Here is a 25,591-nt window from a genome sequence, read left to right as displayed (position 1 = left end):
CTACCCCACCCCCCTCTCCAATTATCTCATCCAATAGGGACGCCGTCTGGCTCTGAGCTAAAGAACACAAAAAAACTAACCTTGTTGGACAAGATGAAAAAAGAAGATGCGATATATCCCATCACTCTGTGCCTGTGATGGGAGAGTGGGTCTATCAGTGGTATTTATGAATGGCCCCGGGTCTGTGGATGGGAGTCAGGCAGAATGAGAGGGAGGGAGAGAGAGAGAGAGAGAGAGAGAGAGAGAGGGAGAGGGAGAGAGAGAGAGAGAGAGGGAGGGAGAGAGAGGGAGAGAGAGAGAGAGAGAGAGAGAGAGAGGGAGAGAGAGAGAGAGCGAGCGAGAGAGGGAGAGGGAGAGAGAGAGAGAGAGAGAGAGAGAGAGAGAGAGAGAGAGAGAGAGACGGACAGGCAGGGACTCTATCACGTCTGAGTGATGCCATTCCGGTTCAGGTGTGCTCCGTTTCAGGAGGCCGGGCTGATTCATTCGGCCCCTGAAAGGCGGGGGGGGGGGGGGGGGGGGGGGGGGGGGGGGGGGGGGACGTGGGCCGGTTTGGGAATGTAATCTGGGAAGGATTGAGCGTGTCACTTGTGATAACGTACACGCTGCCCGAGAGCCGCGAGATCATATCGATAATGTAAGATTTATCAGGCCCGGCCGCCGCTCGAATTATGAGCAGCCGTGCTCGGCGGGAGCAGAAATTGGACAGCAGCTTTTTCCTCTGGGAGTGATTTAATTCCTGTGTCTCTTGCCTATATTTTTTCCCCCCCAGATTTAATGTAATTCGCTCCCCGAGTTGTTTGTTGTGCGTTTGTTTTTTGCCTCCCTCGCCTGTTTGTTTCCCTTTTGAATAAGCGGTCATGCCCGTCGGATCAATAGGGGGTTTGTTGGTATTGTCTCAGCAATACCTTATCCAGACTTAACGGCCAGCAATCAGCCAATCATGAAAAAGAGGTCAGCGGGTTCCGTGAAGGCTGGCGAAACCCCCGTCAAATATGAAACATTCATTAGGGGAAAAGCCCCCACTGCGCTCACTGGCCTGCATCACAAAGCCTGCGAGTTAGCCATACGCATCGCACATTTCATACCAGCACAGTCGGATTCATCCTGTGACCAATCACATCGCACACTTCATACCAGCACAGTCTGATTGATCCTGTGACCAATCACATCGCACGCTTCATACCAGCACAGTCTGATTGATCCTGTGACCAATCACATCGCACGCTTCATACCAGCACAGTCTGATTGATCCTGTGACCAGCCAGTCACATCGCACGCTTCATACCAGCACAGTCTGATTTATCCTGTGACCAGCCAGTCACATCGCACGCTTCATACCAGCACAGTCTGATTTATCCTGTGACCAGCCAGTCACATCGCACGCTTCATACCAGCACAGTCTGATTTATCCTGTGACCAGCCAGTCACATCGCACGCTTCAAACCAGCACAGTGTGATTGATCCTGTGACCAGCCAGTCACATCGCACGCTTCAAACCAACACAATCAATCAATCAATCAATCAATCAATCAATCAATCAATCAATCAATCAATCAGTTTAATACATGTCCCAGAAGGGCACTTTGGTTCACATCAGACAGTAGTGGATAATTACAACATCATTACTAGTTTGAGATTAGTAATAACGGCACACTTCAGAATTGAGATACATTATTACTAGTTTGAAAGTAATAAAGGCACACTTCAATATTATACAGTACATAAACATTTGTTATGATTGATCCTGTGACCAGCCAGTCACATCGCACGCTTCAAACCAGCACAGTCTGATTGATCCTGTGACCAGCCAGTCACATCGCACGCTTCAAACCAGCACAGTCTGATTGATCCTGTGACCAGCCAGTCACATCGCACGCTTCACACCAGCACAGTCTGATTGATCCTGTGACCAGCCAGTCACATCGCACGCTTCAAACCAGCACAGTCTGATTGATCCTGTGACCAGCCAGTCACATCGCACGCTTCATACCAGCACAGTCTGATTGATCCTGTGACCAGCCAGTCACATCGCACGCTTCAAACCAGCACAGTCTGATTGATCCTGTGACCAGCCAGTCACATCGCACGCTTCACACCAGCACAGTCTGATTGATCCTGTGACCAGCCAGTCACATCGCACGCTTCACACCAGCACAGTCTGATTGATCCTGTGACCAGCCAGTCACATCGCCGCGGCCCCTGCCAGCTTCCAATCGGCTGTGCGGAGACGCTGTGACATTGCACGGGGGTGGTTTGACCCGGCGCTTGTCAGCCGTGCCACTCTGGTGAGAGCCATTTTGTAGATATATTAGCCTTAGAGGGCCTGTGGGGTTTGGTGCTCGCTGAAGATAAGAGGACCACGGAGAGTTCCCCCCTGACCATCTCGTGGCTCTGGCCTCCTCCCCAAGGAGCCCCAGCACAGCCTTTCCCATTTCACGTCCTACGCACTGACCTTGGGTGCTGCCGGACTGAAATGGGACGAGCCATATTTAGATCTTATATAACTCAATGGAGCTCATGCGAAAGGCATGCGTGCGCTGTACATCTTGTTGTCTCCTTTAGGAAAATGTCTCCCTCCCTCTCTCTCTCTCTCTCTCTCTCTCTCTCTCTCTCTCTCTCTCTCCACTTGGTCTTTTTATTCCTGGTTGATTTGGTGCCCTCAGTCCTTGGCTGGGTGTGCCTTATCTGCTCGGCGCAGACCCTCATTTGCAAGCGAGCATTGGGGAAAAAAGGAGAAGAAAGTAAATAGAGGAATATGTGAAGTGGAATAAATAAATAAATAAAGCAGACACATCTTGTCCTGTCCTGTCAATGTCCTGAAGGAAATTGGAAGGATTAGTTCCAAACCAGCAACAATGAAAAGACAGGGGCGTGAGCCCACTGTGCAGCTCGGGTAAACAAGAACAGGGTGAGAGACCAAGACCGAGAGCCCTCCAGCTCTCTCTCTCTCTCTCTCTCTCTCTCTCTCTCTCTCTCTCTCTCTCTCTCTCTCTCTCTCTCTGTGTCTCTCTGTGTCTCCCTCCCTCTCTCTCTCTCTGTCTTTCTTCCCCTCCGTCTCTGTCTCCCTCACTCTCTCTCTCTCTCTCTCTCTCTCCGCACTCATTACCTATTCCTTCCACCTAATCAAGATGACAATGAAAAGACAAGTATAATTCAGCAACCTTTGAACTCCCCTTTTTTGAACCACCTTGTATAATGTAGAAAGCCCCCCGGAGGCCGAGCGGGGAACTAATCGATTGTGTCAGAGACTTGAAAGAGTTGACTTCAGGGGTTGAGCATTAAACAAGCGTGCATAAATGTTCTCCTTCTCCCCCCGTCAATGAGAGATCAATGACTGTGTGTTCTCTCTCCCTCTGTGTGCCGCCCTCCCCCTCCTCTCGTTGCAGCTATGGCAGAGTCTATGCAACAGCAGACCCCTACCACCACACACTTGGCCCCGCCGCCACGTACAGTGTGGGTACCATGGTAAGTCCCTGATGGCTGTCACCTGTTGTACCTCCTGCACCCCCCCTCCCTCCCCCCCGTCTGCAACACTAAAAGACACGAGGCCGGCAGACACAAGACTCGCACTCCAAAAATAAAGACCAGAGATTCCTGCGGTGGTCACTGGTTTTTATTTGATCTTTGTCATGCTATCTGGCACAACCTAGTGGAGCTGAGCAGTACTGTTTACCCCCCCCGGCATGTGGAGATTGGCTCAGACATTCAGTGCAACAAACCCCCTATGTATGTGTTTTTTTGCCATGCGAGCTCTCACCTCATGCCATATTGATTGGACGCAGGAGTGATCGCTCCGTGTTAATACGCAATCTTTTTGCATCTTACGCAACGACTACATTTCCCAGCTTTCTGTTCATTCTGCATACTTTTTTTTTTTTCTTCCATTCAGCCAAACCAAACTCGAAGGGATGAAGTTGAAATCGTTAATGTCTGTTTTTAGCTAGCTTTTGCAGCTACTGTAACATCAAAGATGAAAAAAAAAAATGATAAGAAGTAAAAGAGCATATCTTTTTCAAACAGAGAGAGAGTTTCTCTTTGGTTTGTTTTATGTTTATGTTACAGACTTAATCTAAAGATTAAGGACCATCTCAACGCATGCAGCAGTGTGCCGTGGGACATCAATGAGAGCGAGACAAGAGGGAGGAAGTTGTCTCAGCCTCCCTTCCTGCCCACAAGGTTGATCGGTGGAGTGCTCTCTGCACTGACAAATCACTCAAATTTACCATTCCGGCATGCATGCGATTTTCCAACAGCATAAAGAAAAGCGTACAGTTCCCCCGGTGCAGCTGCTAGCTAAAAGCTTTCATTAATTAAGACCGTTCTTTTTTTCTCCTCTTCATTTACTTAATTAAAACAAAAATGTGCTTGAACGTTTTATTTTGATTTTTTCTTCTTTTTCCTCCGAATTTCCTTCCATTTCTCTGACGCTGTAACCGTCACCCTTTATCAACATAGGACAGGATCCGGCCCCTAAAATTGTCAGGGCTAATGTGCAGTGTGTGTTGGGAGCTGAGGGGGGCGCTGAAGGAGACTCCTGTGTGTGTGTGTGTGTGTGTGTGTGTGTGTGTGTGTGTGTGTGTGTGTGTGTGTGTGTGTGTGTGTGTGTGTGTGTGTGTGTGTGTGTGTGTGTGTGTGTGTGTGCGTGCGCACGTGTGTGTGCGTGTGTGAGTGGTGGTGAGCAAACTGTGTGTACATCTGCTGTGCCCACATCAAATAGACGCGATGAGCTAAGGAGAAAGACTAGTTTGGTTTCTAATTCTTTAATCATATTTGATCAACAGTTCCACAGCAGAGAAGAGACATTATTACATTTAAAAGCCAGACAATAATTAGCCTATTTCCTCTGAGGTTGTATGAAATTCTCTTTGCTGACTTCCAGCATTCAGATAATGTGATTCAAATGGATTAAAGTTTTGGTTCAAGCAAGAGAGTTGCCTGAAATTAGGATGGATTAGCCTTTGAAGACACACAGCGTGAGTTTGTCTGAATCAGTCGTCAGTGTTGGGGAGGAGTTCACTCCATGTTCACTAGTTCAATTACTAGTTTAACAGTAATTTACAGTAGATGAGTGGTAGTACTATATCCAAATCTCAGTAGCTTTTTCAGTAGTGAACTACTTTAGCTCATGTAGTTTAGATAGTTAATTACAAACTACATATTGTATTCATAATATTCTCATGACGTTTTTTTTTGGCCATACAATAATATTATTATTATTATATAATTATATTATATTATTATAGTATTATTATTGTATTATTATTATTATGGCAGAATGCCAGAGCTCATTGCCCATGGTTGCTATTTGATTAAAATCACCTGTAGGTGGCGACCAAGATGTCTGCGATCAAATACTGTGCACTTCCCTAGAAATTTAGCAAATTTAGAAATTTTTCCTGATTCCACATCAACAATTTCTCCCTATCCTCTCCTTAGAATACATCCTCAGGCTGCCCAAGTCCCCAAATCAAACACACCTACACTTTACTCAGTTCACTGTCAGTTCAGCTCTGCCTCCAGTCTGTGTAACAATAGGAGTTTCGAGACTCAGATTGTGATGAGTTCTCCTGACGTAGTTTGGATGTAGCTGAACTACTTTTTGAAAGTAGTTTTAGTTCGACAAGCAACATTTTAGTGTATTAGTTTTGAGTAGTTAAGATGTAGTTTACCTACTTTTCATTGTGATGTAGCTAGTAGTTTGGTTTGCCCAACACTGTGAATCGCTAATAGCAACAGAGCCACTGGAACATCAGAGGGAGTTTATATGTGTGTGTGTGTGTGTGCGTGCGTGCATGTGTGTGTGTGTGCAGTGTGTGTGTGTGTGTGTGTGTGTGTGTGCGTGTGTGTGTGTGTGTGTGTGTGTGTGTCTGTGTGTGCGTGTGCATGTGCAGGTGTGCATGCGTAGGCCTACATGCATGCTTTATGTGTGTGTTTGCCCCAGATATCCTGAGCATGGTACTGAATCGAGGGACTAATATCCCGTGGTGGCTCGCCCCCTCCACAAAGGTGCGGCACCTCCGGTGGACTTGAAATAGAAATCACGATTAAAAACCCTTTGAACTTATTTGGGCTGTGGTTGAATCTCGGCCATTGTTGCAGCCTGAAAAGCCTTTTCCTCGAGGACTTGCTTTCCCATAGTGAAAAGCATGAACCCAGCGTAATATTCTCCAATTCATTGCTTAATGTAATTAATTTGAGAAAATGCATAAGAGGGTGGGCCCCACGTTGCTGTGCTTTTGTCAAGGCAAAGCGAGAATACTGATCAGTTGGAAACAACTTTTTTGTTGCTGCTATGGCTAAAAGAAACAAAAAATGCTCAATTTACTTTCCATCCGCTTCACTGATTCCTGCTTTCACTACCAAGCTCCAAATCCAGCAGTCCCTCCACAGCTCTGTGGCTGACCCTGCTCCTAACACACACTCACAGTGTACGCAAGTAGCAGATCCATTGAACAAAACAAAACAAGTTATCGGCTTAAAACAAACTCATCGGCTTACGGTAAAAGATATCCGTACCTAATTATCATTTTCACTATCATTCCCCTCGTGAGTAACCTTATTAAATGACCATTATGGAAGAAAAAGGAAGGAAATTTGCGGAGAAAAAGAAACCAACTAATAAGCTGTCACCTTAATACTGATTGGTACCTTTTCATCTTTGATGTTGCAGGCTAGCCTATACAGAGGAGGGTACAGTCGCTTCACTCCCTACTAAAAGAAAGAAACACGAGAAAGACAGAGAGACATTACCCCAACAAACAAACAAACAAACAAATGAAAAACATTGTAAAAAACACACACACAAAACAAGCAAACAGCTGGTCCTTGGTGGAGAGCTAAATCAAACTAGCTTCCAGGTCCCTTGCTGAGATGCCACACCCCTCTCCCCGCCCCCCCCCCACACACACACACCCCTCTGCCCCTCCCCCTCAAGCCCATATTTCTACAGCAACCTTTTTGATGTCATCATTGGTCCGCTCTTGTTTTGTATTCATTTAGTGCTTTTGGTTTTCTTTTGGAAAGTCTTATGCACATGTGCATTCTCTCCACTGCTGTATACTGTATGGGTGCTGTGTCACCATAACCAATGTCAGCCTACTGCAGCACGCATGGTGCATGCTCAGAGGTGTGTGTATGCAGCTGCCGTCATCTGACTAACAATATTACTGGGGCATTCCACTAAGAAATAAAAATCATATATATATATATATATATATATAGTTACATACATATATATATATCCATCCGTACCTGAGAGACTGGAGATGTGCTGTGTATCATCAGGTTCACACTGATCACAGAGCGATGCCGCTAACAATATTTTTATACCTGTAGCTTCCACTTCACACGCAGAACCTCGAGAGCCCAATTCAAACTTTACCCAACATGCCCCAGTAATCCTTAGCTCACAAGGCGGCACTGCTCTGATTGCTTTAATTTGATGTTTAATTTGATTTTATTATTTTTTGTATAAACGTTGGAGTGTCCTACTGTTGTGCACTTGCAGTGGAGCCTTACAAGCTACAGTATGTGGTGTGACAGCATGCAGAGTAAAGGACCGCGCAGGTCCCATGTGTCTGTCTGGACTCAACACCACTCATATCCTCACTAATCCAACATGGCAGGTAGAGCATGCCGTAGTAACAACTCCACACTGACTCACCCAGTGAGCTGATGTAACTCCTCACTGACTCACACAGTAACAACACATCAGTGAGGTGATGTAACTCCACACTGACTCACACAGTAACAACACATCAGTGAGCTGATGTAACTCCACACTGACTCACACAGTGAGGTGATGTAACTCCTCACTGACTCACCCAGTGAGGTGATGTAACTCCACACTGACTCACACAGTAACAACACATCAGTGATGTAACTCCACACTGACTCACCCAGTGAGGTGATGTAACTCCACACTGACTCACACAGTAACAACACATCAGTGATGTAACTCCACACTGACTCACCCAGTGAGGTGATGTAACTCCACACTGACTCACCCAGTAACAACACATCAGTGATGTAACTCCACACTGACTCACCCAGTAACAACACATCAGTGAGGTGATGTAACTCCACACTGACTCACACAGTAACAACACATCAGTGAGGTGATGTAACTCCACACTGACTCACCCAGTAACAACACATCAGTGAGGTGATGTAACTCCACACTGACTCACCCAGTAACAACACATCAGTGAGGTGATGTAACTCCACACTGACTCACACAGTAACAACACATCAGTGAGGTGATGTAACTCCACACTGACTCACCCAGTAACAACACATCAGTGAGCTGATGTAACTCCACACTGACTCACCCAGTAACAACACATCAGTGAGCTGATGTAACTCCACACTGACTCACCCAGTAACAACACATCAGTGAGCTGATGTAACTCCACACTGACTCACACAGTAACAACACATCAGTGAGGTGATGTAACTCCACACTGACTCACCCAGTAACAACACATCAGTGATGTAACTCCACACTGACTCACCCAGTAACAACACATCAGTGAGGTGATGTAACTCCACACTGACTCACCCAGTAACAACACATCAGTGAGCTGATGTAACTCCACACTGACTCACACAGTAACAACACATCAGTGAGCTGATGTAACTCCACACTGACTCACACAGTAACAACACATCAGTGAGGTGATGTAACTCCACACTGACTCACCCAGTAACAACACATCAGTGATGTAACTCCACACTGACTCACACAGTAACAACACATCAGTGAGGTGATACTGTAGGCGGGTGAAACAGAGAGGGCATCTCCTGGTAATGTAATAGTCAATAGTCTACTTTAGTCAATAGTCTACTTTAGTCAATAGTCTACTTTAGTCAATAGTCTACTTTAGTCAATAGTCAACTTTTGGTAGCACTATATTAAGGTACACCTATTCACCATTAACTAATTTCTTATTATCATGCATATTAGTATCATATTGGCTGTTTATTAGTTATTATAAAGCACTTATTAATGTCTTATTCTGCACGACCATATTCTACAACTACTAGGCCATTAACTAAGAGTTAACTCATTGGCTGCCAGCCATTTCTGGAAAATGGACGCTCCCAGTGCCAGCCCTTTCAGAGCGTTTTCAGTGATTTCTCAAGACCCACAGAATATTGTGTGATATTACTATGTAAACACCGAACACGCCCAAAGAACGATGAGACTCTCTTGTATCATCAGCAAAAAAAAGTTTATTTATATCATTTTCCGTTCTTTAGTTATCAGCAGTAGAAGATAGGTTGGTTTCACCAAAAACAGATGTTTCAAACTAGAACCTGAGATAATGAGCCTTTTGTGAAATGAAGCATTTCAAGCACATCACTGACTCTGAAGCTAATATTTTCTGATGTAGTGACACCTCAAATATCTGAAGAGTAATTTCCTTCAATAAAACAGCAAAAACAAAGGAATTTTGATGGCAAAATAATATTTTTTAGCTGCAACCAGCAGCGCTGGCCCCTGCGTGCGCAGACCCTACACCTTCTTGCTGGTCTTGATTTACTGCTGGTGGGCATCAGGTATTTCAGCTTGTGTTTGCCAATCTGTCCATCGAGCCTGCTGTCTGGGTCAGTGTTGTATGGTGCCCTGCGTGCCCCACCCCCCTCAACTGCAAACTCCTCCTCCGTGGGAGTGTCTCTGGTGGCTCTCTGCTACACGTTTGCTCTGAACTTTCTGCTGCACGTTTCAAAGTGCGCTGCACCCAGCGTATATTTTCACAGCGCTCCGCCGTTTTTGTGCGTCGGCTCCCAGCGCTTCCAGCTGAGAATAATTTATCTTTTCAGAAAGACGCTGGTGTCGGGTGCTCCTTTTCTGGCAACTAATCATATGGAGAAACTATCGCAACAGAGACAGAAAGGCTCAATTGTGGGAGCAGATTGGCTGCTGTTCACAGCTAACGTTACAGCATGCATCGGTTTCCGTTTCCCCACGGCTTCTTCTACTCTTTTTTCTCATCTTTCTCTAATCCGGAGAGCACTGTCGCCACCTAATGGGTCCGTAAAATAGCTTATACACCTTCAAAATCCCCCATACTTTTACAGGAGATGCATCAGGCTTTGATCCACGTCCCACCGTCAAAAAACGCAATTGACGTCTTTAGACGTCAATGGCACTCTACGTGATGTGAACCAAAGTGCCCTTCTGGGACATGTATTAAACTGATTGATTGATTGATTGATTGTTACTATTTGAATTGACGTCTTTAGACGTCAATGGCACTCAATGAGTTAATGGCCAGCCAAGATCCTTGACAGTTTAAACAAAGATAAAACAACTTAATATAGCCTACTTAAACGTAACACAACACAACCTAATATAACTTAAAGATAAGATAACTTAAAACAATTCAAACTCTTAATAAACAGTAGATATCATTAGTTTCTCTATAGCAATGTCCCTTATGGGGTAACAAAGTTCAGTTCTTTGGTATGGCAACTGGCTGGCAGTACCAGCTGAAGACTGCTGCCACTGTACTATCAATAAGCAGTAATTAGAAGGTAACTCTTAGTTAATGGCCTAGTAGTTGCAGAATATGGTCATGCAGAATAAGACATAAATTATTTGTGCTTATTATTATTATTATTATTATTATTATTATTATTATTATTATTATTATTTGTACATTAAGTGCTTTATAATGAATGATAATCAGCTAATATGCTACTAATAAGCCTGCTAACAAGCAACTAGTTAATGTTAATAACAACTTAATATAAAGTGTTACCCTACCTTTTCTCTTTTTTAGTATTGCACAAAATGTCTTACCTCAGGATAAGCTAACTGAAACTTAGAACAAATCACAGACTACAACACACGCGTTTCACTTTCAGCAGGCAGGATGTTTGAGTTCCAACACGAGCAGCAGGGTTGCAACACCGCTGTCTCGCAAAGTTGATTTTGTCTGAGCAGAAACCCCCATGAGCAGATGAGACAACATGACTGTACTGTTGTTCTTTATTAGCTATTGTAGTAAATATATATATAGATACATACAAATATTGTATAACACATTTTACACTACACACCCCCCCCCCCACACACACACACACACACACACACACACTCACACACACACACACACACACACACACACACACAAAATATACGACAAGTACAGTAACATATGATATAAAACCACCCAGGAGTTACTGTATGAGACACAATGTGTACAGAGCGCAGTAGTACCCGCCTCTTAGTTGACACACAGTCGTTGCATTGGCTTAGAATGCAACCGTGTGCTAAGTGAGGTGGGGTGAAAAGAAAATCTCTGTCTAGCTACTGTAAGCTCTCAAGATTTCAATCCAATTATGGAAACACGGCTCAACATAGCTTATTGCCAATATTTCATTTCTATATATTCACAAAAGTGTTTGTGCTCTCGAAAGCTGTTTGTTGCACTTTATTTTGTTTGGTCTTTTTTCAAACCATTTCCAAAATGTAACATATTTATAAAAGTAACATTATACAACTAGCTATGTTTAGTCACCATGGTGAAAAGAGTTAATGGTGTATATATATATATATAATATATTAAAAAAAAAGAAAAGAAAAATAACCCATTATCACTTGAGTCCAAGAAAATCTTTATGTGGGTAAACAAACGTTGTTCTTCCTTTTATATGCTAGTATGTAGAGACCATTGGGGTTTTTTATATGCGTAAAAACAAACTTTGAATATTATTTTTACCGTTTCCAAAGGGGAGAACCGGTGTGTGCATTTGTAGGAGTTTCTTGTATGAACTCTGCAGCAGAGAGTAGGTGTGTGGGTGTTCAACTAGTGAGCACTAATAGTAAACTACAATGGAATGAAATAGATGATTTTTTTGGTTGTTTTTTTGAATGTGTGTGCCTATGTATACTGTATGCATCTAGTGTGCGTGTCAGTATGAGGGGGGGAGAGAGAGAGAGAGAGAGAGAGAGAGAGAGAGACAGAGGGAGTGAATGCGGTTTGCTAATATGCTGTAGTTTTCAGTAAGCCGACAGTTTTAGATGACTTTACTCTCTGTCCCATGTAATAACATCACCGTAGCTTAGCTGTACTCTATGGGCGCTCTGAGCTCAGATAGCACTGGAGCAAGCCAGTGGAAATGAAAAATGAATAAGGACGCATTATGGAGACGTACCCCCCTTTCCCCCTCATTTCAATTAATGCAAGTATTAAAGGATTACGCTGGCTTTTTTGGGGAGTTTGGCCCATTGCTCTCCTCAGCCAGGATCTGATGAGAGGATTGCTACCAAAATCATCTCTGTCTGCAGCTCTCTCTGCTGTGCATGCTAATGCCTTAGCATTAGCACACTGTCTGTTAAAGGGACAGTTCACCCCAAAATCAAAAATACGTATTTCTCCTCTTACCTGTTAGTGCTATTTATCCATCTAGATCGTTTTGGTGTGAGGTGCCATGGTTTTGGAGATATCGGGCGTAGAGATGTCTGCCTTCTCTCAAATACAATGGAACTGGACGGCACAAGTGCCCAAAAATACATTTGAAAAACTCAACAGCAATGTCTCTTTCCAGAAATCATGACCCGATTACTCAAGATAATCCACAGAACTTGTGAGCAGTTTCATGTACAGTAGGACCTATTTTCTTTCAACCGAACTACAGCCGCAAGCTGCCACAGTAGCTAGCAGTTAGCTATTTTCTTTCAAAGCAGCGCTACGTTTTTAGCGGACAACAAGACACACAAAAAATAGACAAAAAGAATGTAGCCTAACAGTCAAGGGTGGAAGAGCACTTTTGCACTGTTGATTAGCAATGGATATAATGATAAAACAGAGATTTTGTTTTCAGAAGTTCTGAATCTACAGGCTATAGTGTAAAAACCAATACAAACTTTAGGTTACTAAAATGTTTCTTCATACTTTGGATAATGCTAATCGCAGACGCCTACTTAACATGCAGCACTGTATGCTAAAACATTAGCATGCACACTGGACAGAGCTAACTACCAGAGACACAGAGATGATTTTGGTACCAATCCTCCCATCAGATATTGGAGGAAAGAGACCAATGGGCCAAACTCCCAAAAAGGTCGGTGTCGCCCTTTTATAGTCCCTGCATCTTCACAGGCACTTGCCATCTCCTTTAAATCCCAAGTCATTCCAGAAGATAGCAGGCAGATAGCAGTTTTTAAAGACGTCATCAACTGTTCAACTTCAATGGCGACGGAAACTGGATCCGAACCAAACAGAGAGGGAGCAAAGGAGATTAAAAAGAGATGGAGATGGCTTTAGTGACAGCACCTTTTGACTTTGGGAGTTTCTTTATGAGAGTAATAAATTGAAATAGTAAACTATTCCAATAAATATGTCCAAGGAGATCCAGCTCTACCACAAGGCTCCACAGTGGATTTAAAGAATCATGCATTAAACGTATAGTGTGCTCATTTGTAAAGTAGTGTAAACCGTGTTATTACAGGGATGGGTCAGTATTGTCATCTAGAATTGTTCCTATGAATCTGCACGGGTTTGTCCACCGTTTACAGAAAAAAAAAAAAAAGAGAAGAAGTTAAAGTTAGCATTGTTAAACTGTTTCTGTGTCAGCTTATCAAGGCTTAAATGTTATAGACATGACGTGTAAATAGCTACAGTAATCAATATTGTAGAGGTCTGAACCGTTTTATTATGCTTACAGTAAGTCAAAAGTAATGAAAATGTGAATTTATAATACAAAACGCTTTGATATTTTTTGGGTTTGTTGAGTTTTGTTATATTTCATAATCCAGCTTAATATGCAACCAGACCTCTATTTGATCAACAAATTTGCTAGTACTTATTATTAGCAGTATTTAGGGATATTTACATATCAGCAGAAAAATACTCTTTATCCATCATTTATATTTACTACTGCATTCACTAAGCCCTGATAAGCTGGCGGGTGCATTTATTAATCCATCCAAAAAGATTTGTACAAAAAGAGAACCAAGCAAAAAAGTTACAGTTCCTGTAAATACATTTAAATGTATATACACACTATATCGCAAATCCTCTGAGTAACTGTTTTATATGTATTCCTATATGAAGTGGGGTTATCTGTGTATTTCCAATTCAGCTGAACTTGTTCTTGAATTGTATGTAATTTCTATAATGAGAATATATTGTCTGAAAGGTGTAAAGTAATTTGCTTTCCGATTAATTTCATAGGTAAAGTATACTATTATGGCTTCTTTCTTTTATTCATGAATTACTTTTGTTGTCAGTATATGTGACATATCTAAGTAACCTCTGATTGTTTTGAGTGTGAGAATAAAGCAGTTATAAGAACATTATGGTCTGCCTTCAGAGATGGATGCATGTCGTTTGCGGTTGACAGCTTTTGTCAAAGCTTGATATTTTGACGAGGATGCATGCTATTAGTAGGTAAAGATTAGATGTATTTTTTGCAAAGTGCCAGCGAAAAGAGGCAGTGAAATGTGAGTGTATGCTCTTGAGCACAGACAGGAACACTTAAACTAAGCCTCTCCTGGATCCTTCACGTCCGTGGGTGATTAATATATTTGTGTCTACAGGCCCCTCTGCTTCTCGGGCCGCCTGTCAGTGAGGACTATATGTAGCCTCTGCAGTGCTATTGTGCTCCCTCCCTGCCGAGCGAGAAGACTGCATGGGGATATTTTGGTATGGCGGGTCCCCAGCGAGCGCTCACTAAATCTATAGGATGGATTGGAGGTGGTGGTGGTGGTGGTGGTGGTGGTGGTGGTGCTCAGTCCGGTTCCTCCATTCATGCGAGACAGCGGGTTGGGGGCGGAGGGTTGGGGCCTGATATTAGCAAAGATAGCTTATACGCTACCAAGATGAAGCGTTACACGCTGTGCCAATGATATGAAAAGGGTATCCTCTTCCGGTCGGCCTAAATGGGCGTAGTCTTTCCCCCTGAGACGTTTAACCCCATCCCCCGACCTTGATTGGAAGTGTTGTCGACGACAACTAGCGAGCCAACTTGAGCTAGAGATCGTGATTTCCCAAAACTGACTAAATACCACACGTATAAACACAAAACTGCTTTGCTAGCTCAATCTTGTTGTAACTAAGATGGCTGCCGGCAATTTTTTTGTCTTCCCATTCGCAGATTTAGCTACTACACTGGCGAACTTCACGTGTAGTTTTAGCTCATCGCTAGCTGCTAACGTTAGCTACCGATATGATACAGTATGTTGCAAAATCTCGCGAGTGTGTTGAGAAGACAGAGGAAGGTCTCAAACAACAAAGATCATTTTCACCTGAAAAATGCCATTTCTGTCTGGACCACTATAGTCAAAATTACCCTATTTGCTATGATATGCAATATTTACATTTGGCGGTATGGCTCTGTTCTCGGAGCTCCCTGCCCTTCCGTGTCCGTACATGGAAAGCCTAAGGCAGGGAGAGCAGCAGCAGCAGCTTCTGGGAGCTTCCTGCCCTTCCAGAGCAGCAGCAAAGACCCCCCCAGGTACAGAACAGAGCAAGCAACAATGACAACAGAAATGACATTGTTTAAGTCAGACACAGCATGTAAGGAGGAGCTGGTGTGGAGGTGGAGGTGGGTTGCAAACAGGCTTGCAGAGAAGCCGAAAAAATATGCGGAAATGAAGCAGCTTTAAATAGGGCACCCTGTGTGAGATTTGCCAATTGAAACCCTAGAAGGGAATCAGCTGATGTGGGCTGGGTTGTGAGCTGAGGTTGACTTCGTGACCTGCCAGAACTATCGGCCATGCTCGATTTTAGCCTAAGAATGTTCGGAAGATATGTGGCTTGTGGAAAATAGATCCGACATCTACTTCGGTGATTATGTTACGAAATAATCGGTGATGATCTGTGAATCACGTTCACTTCTCTCATTGACTCCAGTAGACTCTGGAGCTTTTCCGCTAGTCTCCTAAAGGGGCGGGCCAGTGGCAAAACCCACGTGACACAGATACTGTACACTAGGAATTGACTCTCAGTTGGAGCATCTCACTCTTCTAAACCGTCTCTGATATTAGCATGCCACTGGTTCATGTGTTTGTCTCTCTGGAGGGGGGAGGGGGAGGGGAGGGGGTGGGGAGGGGGGGAGGGGGGAGGGGAGGGGTGGGTGGTAACGCACTACAAAGCCCTTTCAAAATTAAAGCCTCGTCTGTTTTTCTCTTTTTTTTGGTCTTTGCTCGGCGGAGCTGCTGGAGATCTTCTCTCTGAATTAGCGTTTGCGACTGTCATGACGAGAGTCCCGGGACGCTCCTCTCCTCTCCTCTCCTCTCCTCTCCTCTCCTCCCTCCTCTCCTCCCTCCTCTCCAGTGGCTGCCCTCCGCACCGCCCACCCCCCCCCCCCACTTCCTCTACCCATTCCCATGACAGTCGGCCTCAATCGCAGAGACTTTTCACTTTGCACGGCCAAACTGACGATCTCCAACTTGTATGATTACAGCACGCTCTGATCTTTGTTCTCTTTGTCTTCTCTTGGTCTTGTGCGGCACAGAGAAGTATAGCGCTATATAGTTTCGCCCAGCGTTAAGGTCTCTTTGCTCCCCGCTGCTTTAATGCTACATGTTAAGAATGGCATGAAAAGTGAATGAAGACGTTTTTTTATTTTTTTCCTCTCAAAGCTTCCTTTTTTCCCCCCGTTGAGCTCTTGAAGCATGGTTTCTTCCACTCGGCTGTTTTGACTCCATCGGTGTGCCGTCACCTCATATAGTGTGTACCTTTTCTTGCTCTTATGGGAAGAGATTCCGGGGTAGGGGAGGACTCGGATGAAAGCGCCGTGTTGTATATCCTTGCATACATTATCTCATAATGTTGACTATATATTATTTTTCATTTCAAAGAATAATTTCCTAGCCTCTTACTACAAGATCCTCACTCCTAAAAAAAAAACTTGTGTTCAAGAGAGACATAAACAAATCTAGCTGCCACGGAGCTCCCAGCACCCCGCTCCACCACACACCCACCCGCCTGTTCATATAGCCTCTCATGATGTATGCCTATCAGAAACGTGACATTCTGCATATTTACCCGTCTCCCCACTTCTCTCCCCTGTTTCCAGTAAATACAAAAGGAAGAGCTGTACTCAGTATTGATGGACATCACAGATGAAAACAACGAGAGGAGAGGAGAACTAGCTTTAAAGAAAATAACATAAGAAGAAGAGCAGAAGGAAGTTCCTCTACTGAGGCTGGCGAGGGAAGACGGGAAGGCCGCGGCGGCGGTGTCAAAACCAGCCCACAAGCTTGACAGATGGAGCGAGTCAGTTTCCACCAGGGACCACCTTTTTTGCCGGGTAGAAAAACGAGCGACGAGAGAACGAAAAAGTGTCCCGTTATTATAAAAACATTTTATTTTTCTATACTTTTGTGATTTACAATGGTAAAAAAAAAAAAAGTGTGTATAAAACAGTATATATGTACAAATATGTTTTTATGTTTTTTGGTAAGGGAGATGAACAGTTGGCCCTCTCGATGCTGATTCTGTGGTATGCAGGGAGGAGCGGGAGGAACGATCCCCCTCCTCTCTCTATGGCACACTGCTCCTGTCACTGACAGACACTAGGAGGCGCTCCTGTCACTGACAGACACTAGGAGGTCATCAAAAAAAACTATAGGCCTGCATATACATATAGAAGGAACGGTGGCAGGGAGAGGCGCTCGCTGTGCTGCGCTGTACCTCCTGTGTGGGTGGAGTCATATACAGTGCAGTCTGTACCCTCCTGTGTGGGTGGAGTCATATACAGTGCAGTCTGTACCCTCCTGTGTGGGTGGAGTCATATACAGTGCAGTCTGTCGAAGGAACGGTGGCAGGGAGAGGCGCTCGCTGTGCTGTGCTGTACCTCCTGTGTGGGTGGAGTCAAAGGTCTGTAAGGTTCACTCCCCGGTCTCGCTGGTCCGCCTTCTTCCTTTCCGACCTTCCTACCCTCCCGCCTTGGGCTGGTGACGTCGCTCCTCTTCCTCGCTGCAGTGCCCGCTGGCCAGCTTCCTATTGGCAGCCGCCACTGTTAGCAGCAGTCCCCCCCCCGTGGATACTGTCATGATGTCACTTCCTCCGGAACGGCGCCGTTGGGCCGTCCCCAATCTCCCTCCCCCCCCCCTCCGACGGGCAACGTCACCAGGTTTACAACGTCGGGGAGTAGGGTGGGCGGGTGAGACAATACAAAAACCCAACCCCCCCCCGGTCTGCCCCCTCTCCTCTCCACGCCCCAGCAGAGGTCAACGACTGAGGACGAGACAGAGAGAGAGAGAGAGAAAAATGGCCGCAGAAGTCCCTGACTTTACTCACCTGCCAGGCTCCGAGCCCAAAGCCTTTGTGTCACGCTGCACCGACGGACAAACTCTCCCACCCAGTGTGCACAGACCAACACGACACGGTGCATATAACTACCAAGGATGCACGTCTCCACCCAAGAGAATAACTCATCAACGTCCATGTAACAAATTGAATTATAATCGAATAATCCCATTGTAATACATCAGCAGGTGCATAACCAAAACACAAGCCTGAGGCATATAAGACTATGTCGCTAGATAAAACATTATAGAAATACAGTAGTGCCCATCCAATGGTAACAAGGAAAGAGGGCTGAAATATGTCAACTACAATGTTTCTCTTTTTTTCTTTTCTTTTTGTCAATGTATTCTGAGAATATTTCTTTGTGTGGATTTTCGCAGCACTGAAAACTTTTAAAGAGGAAGAAAACCTTTTGATTTTGGTGAAGCAGAACCTTAATTTATATCAGGAGAGTCACTGTAAACATGTGTTTAAAAACAAGAATGTTGGTTCAGTTCTTTGAATGTACTTTAATGTCTAGGGTGTCCAATAAGTATGTATTCTTTTTCTGTATATAAATATATATACATATCTATTATATGGGCTGTGGTGATGTCAGGGAGTAGAGGGGGTGGGCAAGAAAGCCTTGTCTGTGGCCCCCAAACATAGATATCAGACCCCCCCTCCAACTAAATATATCCCTGATATATACTGTAACATGTGATCATATGTGTTTATATCCCTGATATATTCTGTAACATGTGATCATATGCGTTATATGATTGAAAGTGTGATGGTGATAGTGTGAACTGATCTCCCCCCAAACCCCCTTACCACACAAACACACCCTGTTCAGAGAAGCATAGATAAACGCGCGCGCGCGTGCACACGCACACATACACACAAACACGCTGTTTCCAAACCAACTTTTTTTTTTTTTTTTTTTTTTTTCCCCATCAATTGCAGTGCATCATATCCCACAGTTTGCCAACAGATAGAGAGTAGTTCAGAAAAAGAATCAGAACAGGCATTGGCCCTGCAGTGATCTTGGCTCTTCAGTTGGGAAGGCTTGCTAATTAGAGCAAGGTGTTCTGGATGTCAGATAAAAAGTTTATGAATATTGATTTTTTTCACCCTCCCCTTACTTGAACCAAAGTATGATTTGGAACACGGTCCCTGTGCTCTTTGATCAGGAGACAGCGGGGACTCGCTGATGGCGGTGGTGGAGCCCCGGATGTCTATTGACGTGACCTAGATTTTATTCGCTCATCATTCGCCGAGGAAGAGCTCGCCGCTCTCCTGCTCATGTAATGAAGCTCCCGCTCATAGAGCTTCTTCTGCACAGCTACAGTTTGCAAAGCGCTGTTCCAGCAGCTCTCACACTGACCCTGGTGGGCGTTTCGTTGCATATTGGAAATAACCTGCCTGGCCCTGAGGAGGAACTTTTATCAGAGGCAAGCAGGTTTTGGGTGAAGCACAACTTTAGTCTGAGAGTTCAGGGTAGGCTACTTTAGAGTCGGTATTTGTTTTGCGGGAATAGCTCCATCAGGGTAGGCACTATAGGTTGACCAAGGTTAAGTGAAACAGTGGAAAAAAGCTCCTTCGACAAACACATTGGGTATCTTTACATGCACGCCACGATCACTGGGACCAATCGGCTTAAGGCGATATTTTGATTACGTTTACATGGGCTGAAGTAACGTGATTTCTCTCATAACCCGCTTCACATGGATTCACTGTCACTGCTCCGCAGAGGCCGAGAGCGGCCGTGGTTTGCTCGTAAAATGCATTACCATTAATTAGATAACAAAAAAAATGGCTTTCTCAAGATCACGACTTAAGTAGATTATTGATTTGCGGTTGCAATACCGCAATTAAATAAACACATTCTCTCCTCCTGCCAGTACTTCTTCTTCAGACTTTCTACACACGGACAGCAGCACTACTGTAGTAGGCTCAGCGAAAACATTCATTTCTTATCTCAAGAAGACGAGATAAGTTTGCGTCACGGAATGGGAAACCACGGCCACTGTCGGGCCCCCGTACTGAAGTCCGACACGTTGAACGAAAGAAATCTGACTTAAGTCGTGGTTTACAAGCTCCAAAGAATCGAAGGAGTAGAAGAAATCGAAGTGTGTGAAGCGGGTTATGCTTCTGATGCCTGACCATATACCATAATGACGGTTATCAGATACAGTAAATGCATTTTTATGTGGTTATTTCAATAGTCAAAAGTATTGCGCTTAATCGGATTTGATCCCAACCTCAATCAAGTTATTAGCGTGCGTGTAAACCTACTCACTGCCTTCTACGAATGACAGTGCAGTATGTACTGTTTATATTCTGTACAGTATCTCACCTCTATGATTACCTTCATCTTATTTCAGGTTTAATATCAGGGCTTTATACCCAGCAACCTCTGTTCATCTGCAGACAGCTGCTCCTGTGTTACAGACAATATATCTATATTCTATATCATGCCAGCTTACTGTTGTGAAGTCTACCTGGGTAAAGTGGGTCATGTGTTCTCCCATGCTGTGAACATAAGCGGCCTGACCGTTATCAGAGACCACGGATTATAGAGACAGTGCATTCCAGGCTCCGCCAAAATAGTATGAAATGGTAATTCTTCCGGTCTAATAAATGGCAGCTTGTGATTGGCTGCCTCTCCATGTTATGAAACTTCATTGGCTCCTAAGTGTCCTCCCGAGGGGGCGTGGCAGTGGCAAAACAGATACAGGAAGTGACTGGAAGTGGTCGCGTCTCTATAATCAGTCGTCTCTGGCGTTATTATGCGTAGTGTTGTTTATGAGAGCCACATGATGCATCTGGCTCACTTACAGCACTAAAGACTTACAGTAGGTCAGAAGAGAGAGATTTAACAGCAGATTGGGGTTTTAGTTTGACAAACGTTGAATCCAATAATCTGAAAAATGTCAAATACAATTTTTGACAGGTCTTAAAAATTGATTGGATTATGAAGTTAACATTACTTTTATAAAATTGCATTAACTTCAATCTGATGTTTAAATGTGTTTTAGGGGAACAATGGTAAACTTCATTTACTTTGCAAGTATTTCTGGGACTCCAATTTTCCTTTATATCCGTAGTTCTTCTTTGTTTTGCCTTTTTGCCAGTATGGATGTGAAATAGGTCTTAAATTGCATTCATAATGTTGTTAAAAAGTCTTAAATTTAACTTATTGAAACCCGCAGAAACCCTGGAATTATCTTGTCTGTTGAGTTTGAGGTTGTCAAAGCCACCATGCCAGTTACTGTAGCTCTGTGCCCAGCTTGCACTCTGACAACCGTTTGTACTGTAGAACTAAAACTCCAACCTGCGCCTGGGCAGTGGGGAGGAGGCGGGGTTTAATTTGAACCCCGCCTCCCTCCAACCCCCATGTTGGCCCGTCAGTGTATTGAACTGGTCCTGGTATTCCTGAGTCCTGAGCACAACTGCTTGATCATGTGACACTAGCAGGATATCCCTTTGAGAGAGTCCCACCCCTCCCCGACCCCCAACATACTGTACCCCCCCCCCCAAACACACCCACCCTCCCAGCTTCCATCCCCTTCTACTGTGTGAGTCGACCGGCCCCTTTTGTATTCCTGGTGTACTGTACATAATGACCCCTGACCCCTCCCCTCCCCCCTCACTCCTTCGGGAAGAAAAAAAAACACCCTCTAACTCCCCAAGATCTTGTATTTTGTTCTAATAATGACAAAATTTATTTATAAGGATTTTTTAAAATCTATCTCTTTCTCCTTTTGTAAATGTTCCAGTTAAATAAAGTTTAAAAATGTTAAAAAATTAAATGGATATATTGAAAGGTTGGAAAAAAAAAAAAAAACGTCTCTAGAAGTCCCCCCTCCTCTCCTCTGGCTCTGTACTCTGAACTTTGTGTTTTTGTTTTTTCTCTTTCTGTATGCTTCTCTTTACGTGCTTCAGATGAAGAGTTCTATTTATTATGACATTAACGTTATTATAATTATGACTAATTATTAATATTATCATCATCCTCATCATCTCCCATTATTATCATTAATAAACTTGTCTACTTCAGCCTGCCGGGTGTCAGTGCTGTTTTGTGGTGAGCGATGAGCTCGCTGAGCCCGCGGCGTCTGGCACAGCGGCAGCGTCTGGCGGGACGTCCCGGTAAGACTACAGATCCCATGACACACTGCCGCCCCGTGACACCGAGCGAGCTGAGCCAGGTGGAAGGGGGCGGGGCCGCGCTCCACAACCCATTTGTCTTACCAAACCCCCTCCGGGCTTACAAGATGGAGAGCACCTGTCTGTCGCCAAGGCCGCCATTTACCTAACCGGAGCAAACAGACAAACTCGCAAACCGAAGCTGGCAAGAGGAGAAATATAGAAGCGTGTCTTCGGGGAGGAAAAAGTTTGTAAAAAAAAAAAAAAAGGCCTGCTGTAAATACTTGAAAAGATCAGTGCCTCTCCATCATGGTTGGCTTTCTTTAATCCTTTGAGCCTCTACAAACAATGGGAGATGGGATTGTGTTTTTCTGCAGGCCAACATTTTATGTTATTTTTAATCCAGAAAAACACTGTTTTTTGTGTGTCATCGCTTTGTCACACCAAACTGTGCACGATGTGACGTGTGTAGGTGAAGGTGCACTGGATAACGACAGTTACACACCTTTTCAAATGTTCTACCTTACATTAGCCTGAGCTCTGAAGTGAAAGGCCATTCAATGTGACTTTTTCCTCACTTTCATTTCAATATACTGTACTGTACAGTAGCAGCTTAACCAGCAAATTTAGGGTCAAAACACTATATAGTATTTTCTGTGCAATGCATTAACATGGGAAGATTAATATGTACCCTTCAGCAAATACTTAGTAGAAGCAACCAGGCCTGGAATTAAGTCATTTTTAGGGCAAGGTCACTTTGGCCTTTGATAAATACAAATGTATTTGGGCATCACGGCCAAGATGTAGGGCACCAAGGCCAAAACCAATTAAAATAATTTTTTCAGGCGTTTTCCCTCAATAAAATAAATATTCTAATCGAGAAATTAAATGCTGCAGTGTGATACAGCACATATGTAAGATGGCTCAGACTGCAAAGTTAGTTGTATGTCCAGACAGTAACTAACGTAAGTGTAGCAAGGCTTATTTTCTGTAGCTACAAACTACATACTGTATGTCCCCTAAACGCCTCACAGCGTCTCGGTAGATGCTACAATTTCGAGGTTCCCTAAATGCCTCATATGCAGGCGATAGTGTTAGATATTGTTTTTGTTATTTGCTGCGGCGCACGTAGTTTTAATGAGGAAATCCACAACTTTCTCTTAAGGGCACACCGGCCAAAACTAGGGCAAAGCAAACTGGCCTTGTGGGTGGTTAATTTTAGAAGGGGCATTCCGGCCACACTCCGGGGCATCCACAGCACTGCTATCATTGCTGCCCTGAGCAGCTTTCTCTCTTGATAGCAGCAGTGCTGTAAGTCTGTAAGTGTGTTTAGAAAAGGCTCATTTAACACGTCTGGATTCAGAATCTTTCTCCCATTCATCTTTGTAGAAGATGTCAGGCTCACTCACATTTATTTGCAAGTGAAACGCTTACGTTTTTATTTTATTTAAGTAAGTCGACAAATCTGACTCTAGAACCGTTCTCGACATTTTTCATATCAAGGTTCCTCATTTTGCACACATTATAGGCACAGACCCCCATTTGATGAGATTGTGTGTCTCAGACCCAAATCTGAGAATATTATCAGATATAATTATGTCCAGAATCCCATGACTATCTGTATTCTAGGTAGAGCGATAACAACTGTGATCAAAACAGTCATTCGTCTTGTAAATGAGATCATGCTGAAATGTATTGATTCATCAGTTTGCTGCAGAGTTTGATTGATTGATTGATATCTTTATTGATTCAATAAATACATGATTGTGCAAGACAATACAAGAAAGAATATTGATCAAAAGGAATTCAACACAATAAAGCCCAGGGGCTTGTTTCCATTGTGGTCCTTTGTGGTCCATTGTGGTCTGGAACCCTCTCAAGGACCCCTGGTGGTCCCCGGACCCCACGTTGAGAAGCACTGCCCTAGACGTTTGATAATCCTGTATATCACAGTAATGCATACAGATGGTCCAGCAGCATGCAGCTGCATTGTGATGGCATAGTTGAAGGATTGATCAGCCATTATTCTTCCACTAGAGGGCAGCCAACCCACTGCTAGAAAATGACTCGACTCCTGCTTTGTGAGTGTCAGGGGGAGTGGCTGAAGCTCTTTAAACATGAACCATCTTGCGGTGAGATCATTTAATAACATTTGTATGCCATCGTGTGGCCAAACAATATCATTAGTCTTCAGCCAACGCACAATAATACAGTAGGTAATGATTTAGTAATCATGATCGAATTCACCTTTCTCCACGACCTTTTGAATGTATCCATCTGTAAGAGCCACTTGCCATTTATTATTCTCTCTCAGGTTCCCATACTGTAGCTGTAATGTCATCGTAATCCCACTTGGTGGCACCATATATCTGTCTTGTGTATTGAAGGATTCATATTATTCATGGGATACTGCTCATTTGCTGCTGGTTTATTTTAATCCAAGTTGTTCAGCTAATCTCACAGCCACAGCCCCCCCCCCCCCCCTTCTTCTTCTGTCATATATGCTTAACATGGACACCTGGTCCACCTCATAGGTGAAATATGATCTCTGGGGGTTTTTAGCATACATGTAACGGCTGATTAAGGTCAAATGGGGACCTAAAATATGACAAAAGCATCTGTTGGACTAGAATAGTATCTGTCACCCCAACCACAGGAAATGACCATAATCACACAATTATGAAGCGATGAGACACTTTGGCTTTATGGGGAGGGTGCTTTGCTAAAATGGCCCACGTAAAAGCCCATCTGTACAAATGGGCCTTGGCATTGAGCCAAAGCAGGGGCTAAGAGACCCTATATATCAAATCTAGCAGAGAGGACCAGAGAGTGCCTGACAAAACGGCAAGTCTGTTGGTGTCAAAGAGAAAGGCACCGCAAATATTTGACAGCGCTATCAATTTTTCGCAGGTCGAGGCTTCCCTAATATCAATTTAGCGACGCTTAAAATTAACAGAGACAATTCGTTAGCCAAATAATTACTGGATCCAAACCAGCTTGCTTCATGAACACATTTAGTCGTGACACAATTTGCTCATCAATTCAGGACAGTATTTATGTTCCACTAATTAATCTCAGCTGGCGTAACAGTCTGCTCTTTGACTTTCACTCATATTGCTCAATATAATGATGTCAATGGGGAAGAATATAAAACCAATCTGCCTCGGACAAATACATTTCTGTATTCTTAG

The 25,591-nt window shown here is 43.9% G+C and overlaps 1 protein-coding gene across 3 annotated transcripts in view; it reads left to right on the top strand.

The window, feature by feature from the left end:
• LOC310788688 (RNA binding protein fox-1 homolog 3-like) overlaps positions 1 to 6,715 on the top strand; it is a gene marked incomplete at both ends in the record, with an annotated part of 173,482 nt that extends 166,767 nt beyond the window's left edge. For all 3 annotated transcript variants that reach the window (XM_083650229.1, XM_083650228.1, XM_083650227.1), the window contains 2 exons: positions 3,387 to 3,465; positions 6,671 to 6,715. In XM_083650229.1, the coding sequence (XP_083506355.1) occupies positions 3,387 to 3,465; positions 6,671 to 6,715 (124 nt within the window). The remainder of the gene's footprint in view (positions 1 to 3,386; positions 3,466 to 6,670) is intronic.
• Positions 6,716 to 25,591: the final 18,876 nt, after the last annotated feature.

Source organism: Poromitra crassiceps (assembly GCF_964638095.1).
Source record: "Poromitra crassiceps genome assembly, chromosome: 13".
Taxonomy (NCBI): Eukaryota; Metazoa; Chordata; class Actinopteri; order Beryciformes; family Melamphaidae; genus Poromitra; species Poromitra crassiceps.
This window is presented reverse-complemented; position numbering and strand designations above follow the sequence as displayed.